The following is a 16,257-nucleotide window of genomic DNA, read 5'->3' as shown; positions in this document are numbered from 1 at the left end:
TCACGCAGAACATCCATTGCCAGCCCAGTGCTCTTCTCAGCAATAATACATATACATGTATGTATTTTTTTATTCTGAAGGAACAGGGTCTATTGGCCAAAATAGAAGTTAGAGACAACTTGTGAGCCAGTTGTCTGCTCTAAAATTACTGAAACATTAAGGAGGAACTAAGGCACCACTGTACCCTTGTGGACCCATATCCTGCCTCCAGAATCTCGCCGCTCTCTTATTCCCAGACTGGCAATGTAACTGGAGATGATTCAGCAAACCTCCCTGTCTTCTTACTGATTTACAGCACTGTGTTTCATCCTGTAGAAATTAGTGCTTAATAGACTTATTAAAAGAGGCTGCTCTAAATGGCCTTTCCAGACAATATTTTGCTTACTCTTTTACTGTGCACATTCAGTAGGTAAAAGGCCTGGGATTTTGTTACAGTCCTGTTGTTACACCTAAATTTGGTTTGCGGTCTAAGGTTCAGAAGGCAATGGAAAATAGATACTAAAGGTGCCGTGCCACTACTGTCATCTTTGTGACTGTAGATCAAAGGTATTTTGCATACTTAGTCCAATATGATATTTAAGTCATTTGGAAGTTGCTTGCGTTCACAATCTAGCAGGCATTAAACTGATCTTTTTTTTTCCCTAATATCCCACAGTAAATGAGGGAATAATTTCTAGCTTTATATGTTTTCTAATGAAGAGATGTATGGAGTACATATAGGACATGACACATCTCTTTCTTAGGCCACTGATTGTTAATCTGGACTATTTCTATGCTAGATTCATCCTGCAAATGAAGCATAACATTTCAAAAGATGTGAGAAGAAAAATCATCCCTGCATGTTTATTTTATTGCATTTATTTTCTCAATTTGAAGAGATTGTATTCCACAGTTGGAAATCATATTCTAGACTTACTTGATGGAGTTTGGTTGTAATTAAAATACCAATGTCAACACATGGGAAAAAGGACCAAATTTCCACATTAGGAATACATTTTTAAAGGGTGGTTCCTGCAAAGATTATTTTAATGACAAAATTCTGTAATTAATATTTATCTTTAATAGTTTGCGTATACAGTTTATATGAAAATGAAGCTGATTCATGTATATTTCAAAGTCCAGTTTTTCTTCAAAATTCCTTTTTATTTAATATCACAAAAGAGATTCTAAAATATGGGCAGTCTAAAATATGGCTCCCAAAGCCTCCAAATACTATAGGTCAACTTTAAAGCTGAAAATCCAGACATTGTCTTCTTAAGTGTACAAAATACATTACATCAGCCATAGCTTGAAGAATAAAACAGATTATTACAGAAAGCACATGCAGATGACTTTCTCACTTCTTGTTTCCCAGGCTGAATATTATTCTTGCATCCAGTAATTAATCACTAGTGAATTAGAATTAGAATACAACATTGATTATTAAGAACAGATAGAGGAACTCTTATTAAAAAGTGTTTGAGAAAAAAAATCTTTTAAGGGGAAAAGAATAGTATTTATATATAAAAATCCAAACACATTTTTAAATGTACTCTTTAGTTTTGGTATTTAACAGCCATTATAAAAACAAGAAAAAAGCAAGATATCTCAAGAAATGTATGTACTGGGAAAATAACAGGCAGGTTGTATCCAAAAATCCCATTTTGTCTCTCTTTTTTTTTTTTTTTTTTTTTTTTCACTATAGGGATATTTGAGAGCTGGAGACTGGGAAAGTGGAGTCCTTGCTTTTTGTAATTCAGTGTTCAAGATTTTTTTTCCTTGACATACATCAAAGCTACAGGGATGAGGGCTACTCTATTCTTCCTGACTCTTTAAATGTCCCATTTGAACTCATCATGACTTGCTAATAACTCAGATTGAGTGAATAACTCATGGTTATGCTAGATCTGGGGACAGGTCCTTCTTTCCTTCTTTTTGTTCATGAAAAGTCTGTGAACAGATCAGCGCCTGCTGAAATTTGTTTGCTTGTAATTGTGACACACTCCTTCTACTGCCAGAGTTTATTTTCTAAACTTCCACTTCAAGCTGGGGTAGTAGCTGAGAAATAAATTCATGTGTCACCAAAAATACAGCCATAGTTTACTGACAAGGATCAAATAAATTGCAGCTTTCGCCTCCCGAAAACTAGTTCTCGTTTGAAACAAGGGAGCCATCCCTTCGTTGGGAGGCTGACCTGTTTGTGTATGAGCTCACTCAATGTCACCAAGACCTTTTCGTGTCTCATGGCTCTTGCTCTCATTGTTGCTCATATATATGATTTATTAAATCGTATTTGAATTGCATATATGATTTTGGTTTGGTTTTTAATATAGGTTTATTTCTTTTTTAATCATTCTAAGCAACCTTACCTGGTTATTAATGTTTCACAGGTAGCAACGGACAAGGACAATGGCATCTTATTATACAAAGGAGACAATGATCCTTTGGCTCTGGAGTTGTACCAAGGACACGTAAGGCTCATCTACGACACGCTGAATTCTCCACCTACCACAGTATACAGGTAAATACCTAAGCTTTACCAAGACGGTTGATTTCCAAAAAGGATGGACAGGTAGGATTTTTCTAAGAAATCTGTGTGGGAGAAGAACCTTTTATTTTATTTAACTGTCTCTCTTTTATATATGTAATTAGGTAAGAAAATCAGAATAAAGACTTAGCTAGAGGCTGCATGGTTAACAACTGGCATTTATTGGCAATAGTGGTGATAACTGTGTCCTACTGTGATTGCAGAAATATGTTCTAGTCTCTCATCTACTGTAAAGATTTAGTTTCTAGTGAATGTTGAAATAGTTCCAAATAATCAGTTTCTTTGATGTTGATATTTAGCATTAATTTACTGTACCAAGACAGAACAGTGACTGTGCAGGATTAGACTGTGTCAAATAGGAGGAGAAGGGTTGAATTCCTCTACAGGGTGAATATTTTTGGAAGAACTCTTACCTATATCAGTAATAACTACATCAACCGTGTAAAAGCACAAATTGCAACGGTAAATTTTAGGGCAATTTGACCTTCAGAAGCTTGACTTTTGGGGATACCAAACCCACAGTTTGTATTCATTAGTCACAAGAAAGAGAAGTATATGTAAAAGTGAAACCCATGCACAGAGGCATTTCCCTAGGAATAACAGATGTGCTGCTCATGTCTTCCACTGTTCCTTTAGCAGGCCTCTCCCCGGGTTAACACCCTTCTGATTATTTTTAAGCCCTGTTGCTCCAGTTTGTTCTGTGTAAACATGCAGTTGTGACCACAAGGAGCCCTTTCAAGTTCTGTACAGTTTCATGGTGGTGTGTACGCAGAAGAGCTGGATTTCCCAGCCCATCTCACTTTTTAAGGAAGAGCATTCTATTAGAGCAAGTGGAAGGATGCCACCAAATATCACTATGCAGGACGGGCCGTGTACTTTGTCTAGAAAGTTTTCTCAGCACTTGAAAAAACTTGAGTCTTTCAGGAGTATGGTAGCTGTGCAGAGCTTTCTTTAAGGGGAATGGTGACTTGTTTAAGAAAGTAAGAAAATTCTTTCTGTATAAAAGCCAATTGAGTCATACCGATGCAGGGATGTCACCAGGAAGAGCAATGACTTGTCCACTGTAGGAATGAAGAAAGTAGTTCGTTAGTGATTTTCACCAGCTGGATAGGTGTGAAAAATTTCTCTCTGTGTGGCTGCTAATCCTAATTGATTTCATGTTAGAGCAAAGCTGAAGTTGTTAAACAGTTTTACGCCACTAATTAGAACATAGGGAAAAGCTCATTATCTGTGGCAGCACAGGGGGTGACGGATCGGTGTGGATGCTTGCTCTCCGTTGTCAAGGGCAGAGCAGTGTGGTGACAAGAGCTGTTGCCACCGTCACAACACTTTATGGATCTGCCAGCTTCTGGCAAAGTTGCCAGCGATGGCAAGCGGCAGTGTCCTCATTATTCCTGCGCCCTTCATATTGATCAAGGAGGAGGTCTCCATTCAGACTGACACCTCATTACCATAAGATTAATGGCCTGTTCACTACATTTTGTACTGTGTCATCTGCTGAGATGGGAAAGAGGCTGCTTAATACGATGCCCTTTCTGAAATGTCACTCTAATCTTTTATTAGTTTAAGGAGTGGAGCAAAATGGGATTAGCATGGAGCTTGATGGGAAAAGATTAGGTTGATTGAGAAAAACTGCAGCTAAAGAATGTCAAAAAGGGCCTCTAAATAGATTAAAAGACTTGTTTTCCTTAAGGGCTGAGGAAGGGGGAGGAAACCTGCTTCTCTCCTTACAGTCATAGGATTTAAGGGTAGAAGGCGTGAGTGGATCTGGTTTGACCTCCCTGTATATCCTGTTTGACTTTTAGCTAAGGCGTAAGCTCTGTTTGGCTAAGACATGACTTCCAGCTTGGCACCAAGTTTTGACAGGAAAATACCAAATAATGGAAATTCCCCCATTTCCTTTAGTAGCTTGGACAATGGTCAATCATTTCCATTATTCAGGCATTGGCCATAATTTCTAAGTTGTGTCGCTAATACCTTCTGGATGTTTTAGAGGCTTTCTCCAGGGAAATTAAAACCCTTTTATACCTGGTACTGTCTCCCATGAGTTTATCTGTACTTTTAATTGTGTTGTCTCCTAACTTGCATTTTGATGAAATTAATAGCTGATTCAGTGTGATGCATTTTACCTTAAGAATTTGGGGAACTCTTTCCTGCAACTTCTACAGTTTTTCATTTTGCATTAAAAATAAGGTTACTAGGAGAACCTGGAACATTCAAACCTTAGCCTCACCATTGGTAAAACAGTTTGCCTTCTCTATCGCATAGTCCTTGCTGACTTGTTTAGATGCCTCATTTAAATCTCAATCTCAGCACAAGTGGACTGTTTGCCTTTGAGAAGCTCTGTTGAAAGACTGTTAGATTAATTTTCATGGGCAGTATCAGGTGCTGCTATCTTCCAAAGGGGTCCACTTCTTGGAATAGATGAGCAGTGCTTTGGCTCCTGCTTTTCCTCACAAGAGTGTGCCAAAAGAGGAGGAGGCCTTAAAATATTGCCTGGTGGGAACTGTGCCAGGTACAGCTGCAGGAAATCTATAACTGACCTGGTCCTGTGTTGTAACCGAGACGTTTTGCTGGCTATTTCAGGTACTCCCATGATGGGATGTGGGAAGTCATTGGCAAGCCACATTATCTGTAATTCCTCATCAGAGTCTCCATGATAAGATTTATTAATAGTACTTAAGAACAGTAAAATTAGCAAAGTAGTTGGCTAATACAGGTAATACCCTGTAGGGATAAGATAAAACCTGTTGTCAGAGAGGTTTGGAAGCAAGCAGCGAGTAAGACATACTTGGTGGTAGTTTTCAGTAGTATTTAGCAGAAGGGTGCTGGAAGGATGAAGTATGCACTATGTTACACTGCAAAAATCTCCCCCAGCCCCTTAGTATACAGCCAGGGTGAAGGTTTGCACCAGACACGTGGTGTATGTGCTCTGAACTTACAGTTTTAGTGTATTCTGCAGGTGGCCTCACTTTGCAAAACTATTCTAGGAGATTGAGGGCGGGGATGCATGGCACAATAGCAGATTGTAGGCATGCCAGGAAAGAGCAATTAATTTTATCTCCTGTGTGAAGGCAGGTTGTGTCTTTCTGGCTATTGGAGTGGGCATGTGCCTGTATCTTAGTTGCTCCTTTGAGCAGATTTAAGTAGAACTGCAATACAAAGTTAGTCTGGAAAAGCCCAAGATTAACTCACTGCACATTCAGATTTGCTTTACATGTATTCATTCCTGCGGTATGTTTGGATAGAAAGGTTAAAGTTGACCTTGCACTTTTCTTTCATTCTAGTCAGATAAAGGTCAGCAAATATCCAAGGGAAAAGACTACCTAAAATACATTGTCATTTATCATGAAGTTAGAAAGAAATATAAGTTAGTGCATGAATATGCAATGATTGAACTTGCCCTTTTAAAAGAAAAGCTGACTGGTCTGTTATTGGAACTCCTCACTTGTAAGCTGCAGAATAATGGTTTCCTGGATGTCATAGTAAACATCTTAAAGAAGATCCATTTTTGAAGTAGGATTCCTATCTGTTGTTTCTTTTACTCTATTGATGCGCTCTATAGATGCACAAATGAGAACAGAAATCTGTTTCTGAGTGCTTTATTGACCTCCTGGTTTCTGCACTGGTGAGCGTTACTCTTCCATGCCATGACAGTACTTAGTACTGAGCCAACAGTGAGTTCTTGAAATAAAATAAATCTTTTACACAGATACCCTACCATAATTTAAAGATACAAACTGATGAGGAATGTGACGCTTTTATTTACCACCATGCTCCGAATTGTTAAAAGTTTGAATTAACAAAGAGCATGTAATTCTGTAGTTTCAGCATTCAGCCATGGATACTGGTATCTGTTTAACTGTATTCTATAGGGAGAGCTCCTATTTTCAGTCTTTTTTCCTAACTCTGTTCCTTGAACCAGAGATAAGACCTTACTTGTAATTTTTTTTTTCTGATATGTTTTATGGTACTACACAGTCATATTGATTTGGATGCTAAATTAATCCTTCCTAATAGAAGTGGAAAATAGAAATTTGACACAAACTACTGATGTAATTCCCTTCAGAGTTTCCAGATTGCCATGTTGCATACAGACTGTCATAACTGGTAAAGAGCAAGATGCAGACGTCAGTGGTGTAAAATCATATGTTTTCATGCAAGCTTCCTGACAGCAGTGAAAAGGGGGGCAGTTAGGAAAACATAAGAATTAATTGTATTTGTCTTTCTGCAGAGCCTACACCCAAATGACATTATAATTCCTTTTAAAAGTATCCTTGCATAATCTGTTTTCAAGAATGCTACATCATTAAAAATATTTTTTATAGATCGTATCATGCAGTTCTCATGGTCTGGCTAATTCTTACATAGCATAGATCAATGTTCTTGTGGTTAAAGCAAAAGGCCTGAAATAAGGGAGCTTAAATTCTTACTGTATCTGCCTCATATGGGATGACTGTGGGATGACAAATTAAGTCTTGTTCTTTATGCACAAAAAGTACAGAAATGCACAAAAAATAGAAAAAGTGTTTCAGAAATGTGCTGTGGGTCTCTGGAGGATGAGGTTCTTTCTCCCTTCTCCCTCCAGGCTGTGGAGAAGCACAAAGCTCTTACTCCAGCAGCATCTGCAAACTCCCCATGCCATTCCACGTCACTCAGTTTCTGCCCATGGCAGCTGGAGCCTGGGGAGCAGCCCGTGTGGCCACCGGCACTCGTCCAACAACAGGTCCCTGGCCACACCGCTCCAAAGAACTGAACTTGGTAGGACTCAAGGATTTGGGTCCTCTACTCAGATTTCATAGACGTCTCCATGCTTCTGTTGCTGAGGTTGAACAGTTTCTTTGGTGATGAAAAAACTTCCACAGGTTCCAAAGATGGGAGATGGGATTTTTGTGTCCCATCTTTATCTGCAGTTGCTTATCTGCAAAAAAGCCTGGGAGGCTTCACCATTATTCACTGCCTTCTAGGGAGGAATGTGCTGGAGGAGTGAAAGCATTAATTATTCTTAGGATCATTATTAGAGCTTGTCAAACTCAATTTTTACCAAAAGTCTCTTTGCAGAGCTCTCTGCATGACTGGTCTTTTCTTTCCTATTACCTTCATAGTCTGCATCTTGTGCTGTGCCTGCCCCTGGTGGGATTCCTGTTTGATACTTCTGGATGGTCTCTAAATAGACTGTTTTTCAGAGACACCACTGAGCTCTTAACAATTCTGTATATTTGCAATTCATTTTATTCTCTCCATCACACACTCTCATTTTTTCAGGTACTCCTTAGGGATTTTTCATCAAATATAAGGAAAGAAACAGAGATTACTCTGACCTGTACAGTAAAAGCTGTAAAATTTGAATGTGCTTACACATCTTCCATGAGCCAAGGCAAAGGACAGATGAATTATTTTTTGCCTTTATAAAGGGTTCTGGTGTATTTGATGGGCCAAAAAAAGACAAGTGTGTGAGTTCTTGTCAAACTACAAACATCGCATTTCCCTAGTTTTTCTTGGATTTTTGTGTAGTGGGACAGTGAAAATGTAAGGCCAAGACCTTAAAATGTCATCTAACTTTTATCATTAGGTTCAGAATCAAATATTTGCTTTAATGAAATTCAGAAACTTCCTTCTGCTGAGGTGAAGCTTAAGAAGGGTAAAGTTTTGTCCTTCAGGCTGCCTGAGGACTTAGCAGGCAAAATCTTGTTAAGCTGAATTATTTTTTTTTCTTTGTAAATCTCTTCATTATCTTTTGCAAGAATGACAGTTTCTCATCTCTCCTTGCCTCTGCCTAGCTCATTCTCTTCAGTGTAATATCTGAGTACCCAGAAACACTGTGCTGCAGACCCACAGCTTTATTTCTAACCTTACACATATGCGTAGGGTATTTCAGAGTGAAATGTTTTATCAGAAGGCGGCAAAACCTTTCACAAAGCAAGTCAGCATTGGCGTGTCTGTGTACCAGCTACAGGAAGTTAGGAATAGGTCATCTAAAGGCACTTGCCCTGTGGTAGTGACAGAAATAGATGTTAAATTGTCTGAGCCCCGGGTCACCTCCTTCAGGGCCCAAACTCTGGGGCTGTCCGTCTAAGTTGCACTCAGATGTCTCCTGTCAACAGAGGCTGGGCTGTACCAGCACACACGGGTGCTGCCAGCGTACACAGGCTGCTGACTTGCCCGAAGACCTGTTATTGAGGCAGGGGCATGCTTGTCCTTGCCTTGCCCTCAGCACTCACCAGTGACCTTCAGAGAACTTACGCCACAGTGTGAAGGCGATAAACTCAGTAGCTGCTCCTCTGCCACAAAGGGTTTCATGCCACATTAACCAATTCTTTGAATTAACTTGTATTATGACCACTTGAAGACAAAGCAGAGATGTTATCTGTGTCCTTTTGATTAGGAATGTCGCCATCGACACCATCACTGTCACCTTTATCACTGTTTTTTAAAAAAACTCAGAATACTGCTGCAGACCCAAATCAGCTTCAAACAGGTGGTAGGAGACAGTCCTACACCTCCCAAATCACTTTCTAAGATCACTGTGCTGTATTTACTGCGTAGACAACATATAAGCAAATTGTCAGTAGTCTGTTTATTTTGTTAAGCAAATTGATTTGATGTTGTTTTCTAAAACAGACACCCAAAAGCTGGTCTGTAACTTGGTACTTTAGTCACTGCATACCCGTCCTCTGCACAGCTCCACTGTATCTCCCAGCAGCTTGCTCTCAGCTGAAGGGGACAGGAGGGAAGCCAGAGCAGATCTGCTGCGTCCATCCCCACTGGTTGCTTTGTTGATGAGCAGCCTTTTAGGAAGAGCTAAGCAAAATAGAGGACTGAAGCACACACATGTACATATAACTTCAGTACAATAACATTATAATGCTGGTTTCTTTCAGCAGAAATAATAATAAAAATGTAGTGAAGTCAGCAAGATGCCAGTATTAATTCCAGGAAGAAATGAGAGGTGATGAGACAGGCATGGTTCATAACTAAACAAAAGGGGCGGGGGGGGGGGGGGGGGGGGAGGGGGAAGGCACACCCCAAATTAATCAATATGTTAAAATACCCTGAGTGCATCCTCTAGTTAGAGTCTAACTTCACAGCATACTGGCCCCATGCAGCTCCCCTCTCTCCTGACTGTATTGGACACTTCAGAGGATTACGCCTAAAGACGGAAAGCAAATCCTTCACGGTTAAGACATTTTACTTTGCCATGGAGAGTGTTGACCATTCAAAAGTATTTTCAAGAGCATCAAGAAGGAAGATGTTTGCTCTTGGAAGCTTGCTGAACTCTAGAAGTAGCTCAGTGCCTTGCAGGTACTTGCAGGTTTTCATGTTCAAAGTAGTCTTGGGTTTATGTAAAAACGAATGGTGAGGCCAAAAGTTATTCTCTACAGTGATTTGACTATGACTAAAAATAATACAGCTCTATCATCAAAAGAAAATTGCTGCTGAAAATGCAGAAACCCACAGTATAAATGAAGGTTTTCTTGTGTTTGTTAAAGTCAGTAGCTGGGTTGAGCTTTAGCCAGTTCAGTTTAAGCCTTAAAACTGCCCAGCCAAACCAAAAGTAATTGTGAAATAAGACCTATTTCTTTCACCCCAGCAGATAACCTGATTTAGTCATTAGACGGTCCATAACATGGCCTCACTGTTTCTTCTAATGAGAGCATCAGTGAAACCATGACAGTGGTCCTGGCAACTCCTGAGCCCTCATAAATTAGTGCTGACGTTAGTCCACCTTCTGAGCGGTCAGTTTGGTTTCTGCATGTTGGAAACACGCTCTTATGCTGAACTCTGCTTCCAGCGAGTGACTAGGAGAAAGGTGTGCAAATGTATTTTAAAAGGTATTTTCTTGCTATAGCACAGTTCGTTAGTCAAGTATTATGTTGCCAAAGTTGGTTAATACTGTTTACGCCAGAGGAAGGTGGAAGTGTTCTCATAATAGACAATGAAGGAATAAACCTAATCATGGTTACAATGACTTTATAAACTTCCAATGCACTAATGACTGGCTCATGTCTTAAATTGTGAGGTTTTTGCCTTGCAACAAAATGTAGCAGGCTAATATAACATGTTTATTTTTTTCTGCCTGTAAATTTCGTGTAAACATGATGACTAACACAAAGTTTAGATGTGTACCATGTGTGATAGATTTATGTCCTGTTTATACCAAGTGCCAGGCTCTGGATTCAATCGATACAGTCCCTGTTAGAAGTGCATGCAGAACTGGCACTGAGGGTGATCACGGAGGTGCAACATGGTTCTGTGCACAATTATTTCAGTGCTTCTTCCCCGTACAGAAATGTGACCCACAGCTCTGCATTTGCTAGCATGCCCCAGTGCATGGGAAAAGGTGGGTATGGCGGCTGCTATTCTGGTTGTCAAATAGCGAAGGATTTTTGGTTTTGTGGAAGTAGAGGCATACAGCTGTAGGTACGTTGCCACAGATGAGGTGGAAACAATTGCATTTCCTGATGGTGTATCAGGTTTCTAAATAGACACAGCTTTTTTTTTTCTTGGGGCTTAGCCTCCACTTTCAGCTAAAACCTATCATTCTCTGTCTGTCATTCTAATTGGAAGCATTTTAAACTGTATTCTGTAGTGGCCCTTGTCCCTGCTGCTAAACAGCAGATACCTTCATATTTTCCAGAGCTGGAAAGGGGATAGATGGTGTAAAGTATTCCCCCTGAAGAAATGACTCTGTGAAGACACTTGATGGATTTCCTTATCAGAACCTGAGATTTGATATCCAGTTGAATGGCAGAGCTGCTTTCAGTAGTATTTGATACCGGCGCTAAAAAGTGAACCCAAGCACCCTGGTTTGTTCCGAGTGCTGGCGGAGCAGGGGGGCTGCACGTCCTGGCGTGTGCTTCGCTGGGGGGTCGCGGCACTCGGTGCTGCCACTGGCCCTGCTGCTGTGCCAGGGCCTGCCTTCCTCTGTGCTGTTTGCCGTGTCATTTTTTTTATGGATAACTGATTTAATGAGTCCCAATAGCGTTGCAGAATCTATATGTGATTGTTTTTACACTCTGTATTTACTGGGTTTGTTATTTTATACGATGCATGTTACAGTAAAGATACCAGATGCAATAGCTCATTGCACCGCAATACGCTGCGTGCCTTGATGTGCAAACTTGTTCTGGTGGAGTAAAATGGGAAGGCAGTGACACTGTGATCTGTCATTCAGGAGAGGCCTTGGACTTGAAGAGTTCGTTCAAGCTATTTTTACTGCCATTACGCTTGCGTTTAACAAATTCTCAGTTAGCAGGAGGATGAAGCATTCAGCTCTGCAGAGACATGGTGATACTGCAGGAGACCAGTGCAGGCTTCAGCTCCCCAACAGTGCGGCTGGAGGAAGGTGTCAGACCTCTTGCCCATGTCAGGGACGCTGTGAGAATTCACTGCAAAGAGTGTTTACCCTGGCTGTGAATCTGACCCTTTTATGAATAATCTAGGGAGAGGGGTCAGAATTGTGTTAATTGCATGTTGCAGGGGTATAAAAAAGGTCCTTGCTTTTCCCTTAGAAGGTCTGTAATACAATAACTTTCACTGTTGGCAGGGGTGCTGCAGGAGTTGAATTATGACTGGAAATTAGATATGCATAGCCTGACCAAACGATCATTAAGGGAGATACGGTAATCAGCTGCCAGTGTTTAAGGGCTGTAAACACCAAGAAGAGAAAGATGGTTTATTTGGGTGGTCTACAGAGTTGTAAGTAGGAGAAAAGGTCTAAAACCAAGCAAATGAAAATGGAGGTATCAAGGAAAAAAAATCTTAGCGCTCTCAGCCTAGGAGGCCTAAGCCTCGAGTCATGTAAAAAAGGATTGAACATAACAAAAGAGAGTGTATTTTAAGCTGAAAGTGAGCTTGAGTGCTTTAATATATGTCTTTCACCTCTTATTTCCCTAGCCTTGTGTTTCATTAGCATTTTTCATACTTTTTTCTCAACATGTGGTTTTTATTTGGCTTCTGAAGATGATAGTGCTTGAAGTGGTGTTATTGTAGAGGTAGCACAAACACTACTCCAATTACAATTTTCCCTTTGTTGCCATGGAGAAGTTTAAATCTATTTTAGGCCAAGGACTGATTATAACTGGAACTAAGGGCAGGAGGTAACTGTAGCTTGGAAAGGTGAAAAACCATCACCACTGATACCTGAAGTCAGCTTGGCACAGTATGAGTTTCACAGCTCCCCAATTGCTAACACCGCAATGCGGTTCCCTGCAGCTCTCACCTTGTGTTTCTTGATTTTGGTACCTCTTCTCTGGTGCCTGCTCTTGCCGTGTGTTGCAAGCTCCTTAAGCTCTTTTGGACATGTATTTCTGCTTCTTCCTTCTACTTAGAATGTTTCCAAAGATTATCTAAATTCAGTGTTCCCCATGGCCTTCACTCCCCAGTCACTTACCATCCTTGTGTTTGCTTTGTTCTGCACTTCAAATGAGGCATGTCCCCATTAAGACAGAGGTCAGGAAAATCTGGAGACTGTAGCTAATGAATTGATGTGCTCGTTTGCATAATTGATGGTTATACATTGCCTCAGCGACATTGTTTGCTGTGATACTTAAAGCTATTTTTGTTTTTGACTTCTCTGCCCTGTTGTTCTCTCCTGTCTACACTAAAGGTGTATTACATGTCAGTGAAAAAACTAACCCCAAGTTTTACAAGTTCAAATTGAATGTTTCAATCCTTTAGTGCATTTCTGTTCACTGGCATACTTACAGTGGCTCAGGTCTAAATCTCTCATGGGTATTAGAGCAAGGGGAGTCAGTGTTTTATAACATCTGTGTGTGCTTGGGGCTGGGGTAGAGGGGAAAGAAAATATTAGGAGGGAGAAGAGAAATAGATCAAAAATGAGAGTGGAAATCAGTTCTTTCATATATTCCCTGGGGTTTTATGTTTAATACACATCCCTTTCCCTTCATTTCTTTGTGTTCTGGAGTCTAAGCCCCTGGCAGAGGCCGTGTCCATTGCCTGTGTGCAGTGCCCTGTTCAATGGGTCTGTTGGCTCGTCTTGCTGGCATTGCTCTGACAGATGAGGCCAGCTCCCTGTGATAGGAAATTTTAATGGCTCTTTTGTAGAGCCCTCTCTAGTGGCCTTCCTTCCCTGTGAGGGCAGCTCTGAGCTTCCCACCTGGGCACAGAGGGAACAGAAGGTGCTGGACCCAGGGGCCTTCTCATGAACCTTGGAAGTTGGGCTCTCCTCACCTGCCCAGTATTTTCCTCCTTTTTTTTTGGCCAAATCTGATCAGATGCCATGGCCAGCTCTCAGTGAGGGTAACCTTGATGAAAGCAATGTAACAGATTGTGCAAGTCATGTAACCTAGGCTATGAAAAGACGAGGGTAATGGAGAAGAGAAAGGTGAGGGGTGCTGCTGGCTGGGGGGCAACAAGCGTGTCCCCTTTGCTGGGAGGCAGGGCACCGCGGGATGGCAGCTACCCCTCCTCGGCACCTGGGGGGCTCCCGGGGCAGCCAGGTCCGACTGGGATCTGTTCATTGCACTGCTGATCTAGAGAAGTCCTCCTGCCAGCCCTCAGCATTTGGCTGTGCCTTGCTTCCTTTCCCTCAAGATACCTGATTTAAGGGACCAGAAGTGATTACACTTGGAAGGGAAGTGAAATGGCTTCTCAGGATCAAGTTTGTAACAAGACTCAAGTGAAGGTCCTGTGGAGACTGTGAGTAGAGTCTACGAAATGCCTGCCGAGATGGGCCCTCAGCAGACTGCTTATTGCCGTACAAGAAGCAATTCCTGGGTCCTGAAGAATCTTTCTGTGTTATATAAAACTGGTCTTTTGAATCCTTTTACTGCTTACTTTTTAGCAAGTTTAATTATCAAATTCCTGAAATCCTTGCTTACACTTCAAACATAATTCCTCCCTTTTTTCAACAAGAATATATTGTAAACTATATCATATGCAGTGGTGGTGGCCCAGAATACTGCAGCTGGAAGCTGGCTAAAAATACATGGCCGTCTTTTTTTAATAGCTTGGAAAAATCTCAAAAGCCGGGACTCGGTTTGTTAGTGCCCCCGAGAAAAGCAGTTGGCTCAAATCTAGCGGCCCTTTGGCTTCTTCCTTCCGTTCCCTTCCCCTCTCCCTTGCTTTGCTCAGACGTGTTACTTTGATCCAACCATACAGCATGAAAACCGCTGCAGAAAGGAAGGAGTTGGGTAACGTCAAGCCGGCTGTCAGGTGTGTGGCATGGCGAGATCCGTGTCAGTAAATAAATTCCGAGCGGCGAGCCAAAATAAACCTGCCCTATCAGCTTGCAGGAGCTCCTCTGGCTCCGCGTCCCGAGCGCGGAAGGCGGTGCAGCGCTCGGCTGCCGGCGGGGCCGCGGGGGTCCCGCCCGCTTCGGGGCTCGGGGAGGAGGCGCCGGCCCGGCGGGGCCCGCGCGGCCGCGGGGCGCGCTCGGCGGTGCTGCAGCGCCCCCTGCTGCCCGGCCGCCGCTCCCGCCGCCGCCGCCGCCGCCGCCGCCGGTTCGGGCCCTGCCGGGGCCCTGCCGGGGCCCTGCCGGGGCCCTGCGCCCTTTCCGCTGCCGTTCCAGCCCCGACCCCCCGGCCCGCGTTCGCCGCACCGCTGCCGGTGTCCATCCGGCAGGTTTAAAGCTCGCAGCCCCCTGGCAGCGCGGGATTGCTGATGCAACGCGATAAATCCCCGACTCCGGGGCAGGTATTTACATAGCGCGGGCTGCTCCAGAAGGAAGAGCTCTCTAAGACCACCTGATCCCCAATAAGAATTCAATTAAGATTTTAATAAAACCCTTGCAGAGAGCTGGGTCAGGAAGAGGCCCCTTGAAAAAAAGCCGAGCACAGCAAGTTTGTGCTGCGAGCGGCGTTGTGATGCACTGTTCAGCGTCTGTGGCTTGCTTCCCTTCATCTCCAGCCAAGCCACTGTCTCCAACCGTCTCAGACGATTGCTGAGTCTCCTAAAGGCCCAGCTACATAAGAGGCTCTGAGGAGAGTTCATGTAGCGTTTCTCTCACCACTGGTTTTTCCCCCAGTGTTGTCTCCATCTCTCTCAAAAATCCAAAGGCATCTTAACGCCTCTCTGTCAGCAACAGCAATGAGTGCTTTAGCACAAGTATCTCCTGGCCGGGGATTTTCTGCCGTCCTGGCTGTCCACATTCAGCTTCGCTATCACGTTGTTTGCGTCTTCTCAAAAAGCAAATGAGTGCTTTGCCTGTTGTGACTTTATCTGCTTTACAAAACTGCAGTGTTGGGTGATGGCTGGCAATGACACTGTTTCTCAAAGTCCAGGCACGGATTCTTTAAATTCAGAGTTAAAAAGTGAACGGGTCAGAACTGAGTAATATTCATCCACATGTACCTACAGACAGGGACCTCTCACTCCCTTTCCAGCAAAAATACCAGCCCTGGGTGTGCTGAGAGGCGTGAGTGCCACGTGGGGTAGCTGCTTCCATCGCCAGGACACACAGACTTTTGTTTGTCAAGGCATAATCTGGAAAAAGCACATGCAGTGGAGGAGTAGGTGATTAATGCCTGTAAAATCCTGGCCCAGGGAAGAGCCAGCCCTGCCAGATGTGATAATGTTGTCCTCTGACAAATGGTCATAGCTTGGCCTTCCTCAGATAACGATGTAGTTTTGTGCGTTAGCTTCAGATATTGATCCCACCGGGGAAGGGTTCCCTGTCGTACAGCCATCCATCCCACCTCCTCAATGCTCAGCTGTCAGAGCCGATGGGTTTTGGCTATACTTCTTCCTTTCATTGACACTTCTGCATA

General features: G+C 42.6%; 1 protein-coding gene across 1 annotated transcript in view; it reads left to right on the top strand.

Annotated features, from left to right (window-relative positions):
* Nucleotides 1-16,257, top strand: part of SLIT3 (slit guidance ligand 3) — a 549,457-nt gene that overhangs the window by 522,930 nt on the left and 10,270 nt on the right. The window contains exon 32 of the mRNA XM_075714742.1: nucleotides 2,370-2,500. Coding sequence (XP_075570857.1) covers nucleotides 2,370-2,500 — 131 coding nt within the window. The remainder of the gene's footprint in view (nucleotides 1-2,369; nucleotides 2,501-16,257) is intronic.

The sequence above is a fragment of the Pelecanus crispus genome, chromosome 8, assembly GCF_030463565.1.
Source record: "Pelecanus crispus isolate bPelCri1 chromosome 8, bPelCri1.pri, whole genome shotgun sequence".
In the NCBI taxonomy this organism is placed as follows: domain Eukaryota; kingdom Metazoa; phylum Chordata; class Aves; order Pelecaniformes; family Pelecanidae; genus Pelecanus; species Pelecanus crispus.
The sequence above is the reverse complement of the archived record's forward strand: the minus strand, read 5'-3'. Positions and strand labels throughout refer to the sequence as shown.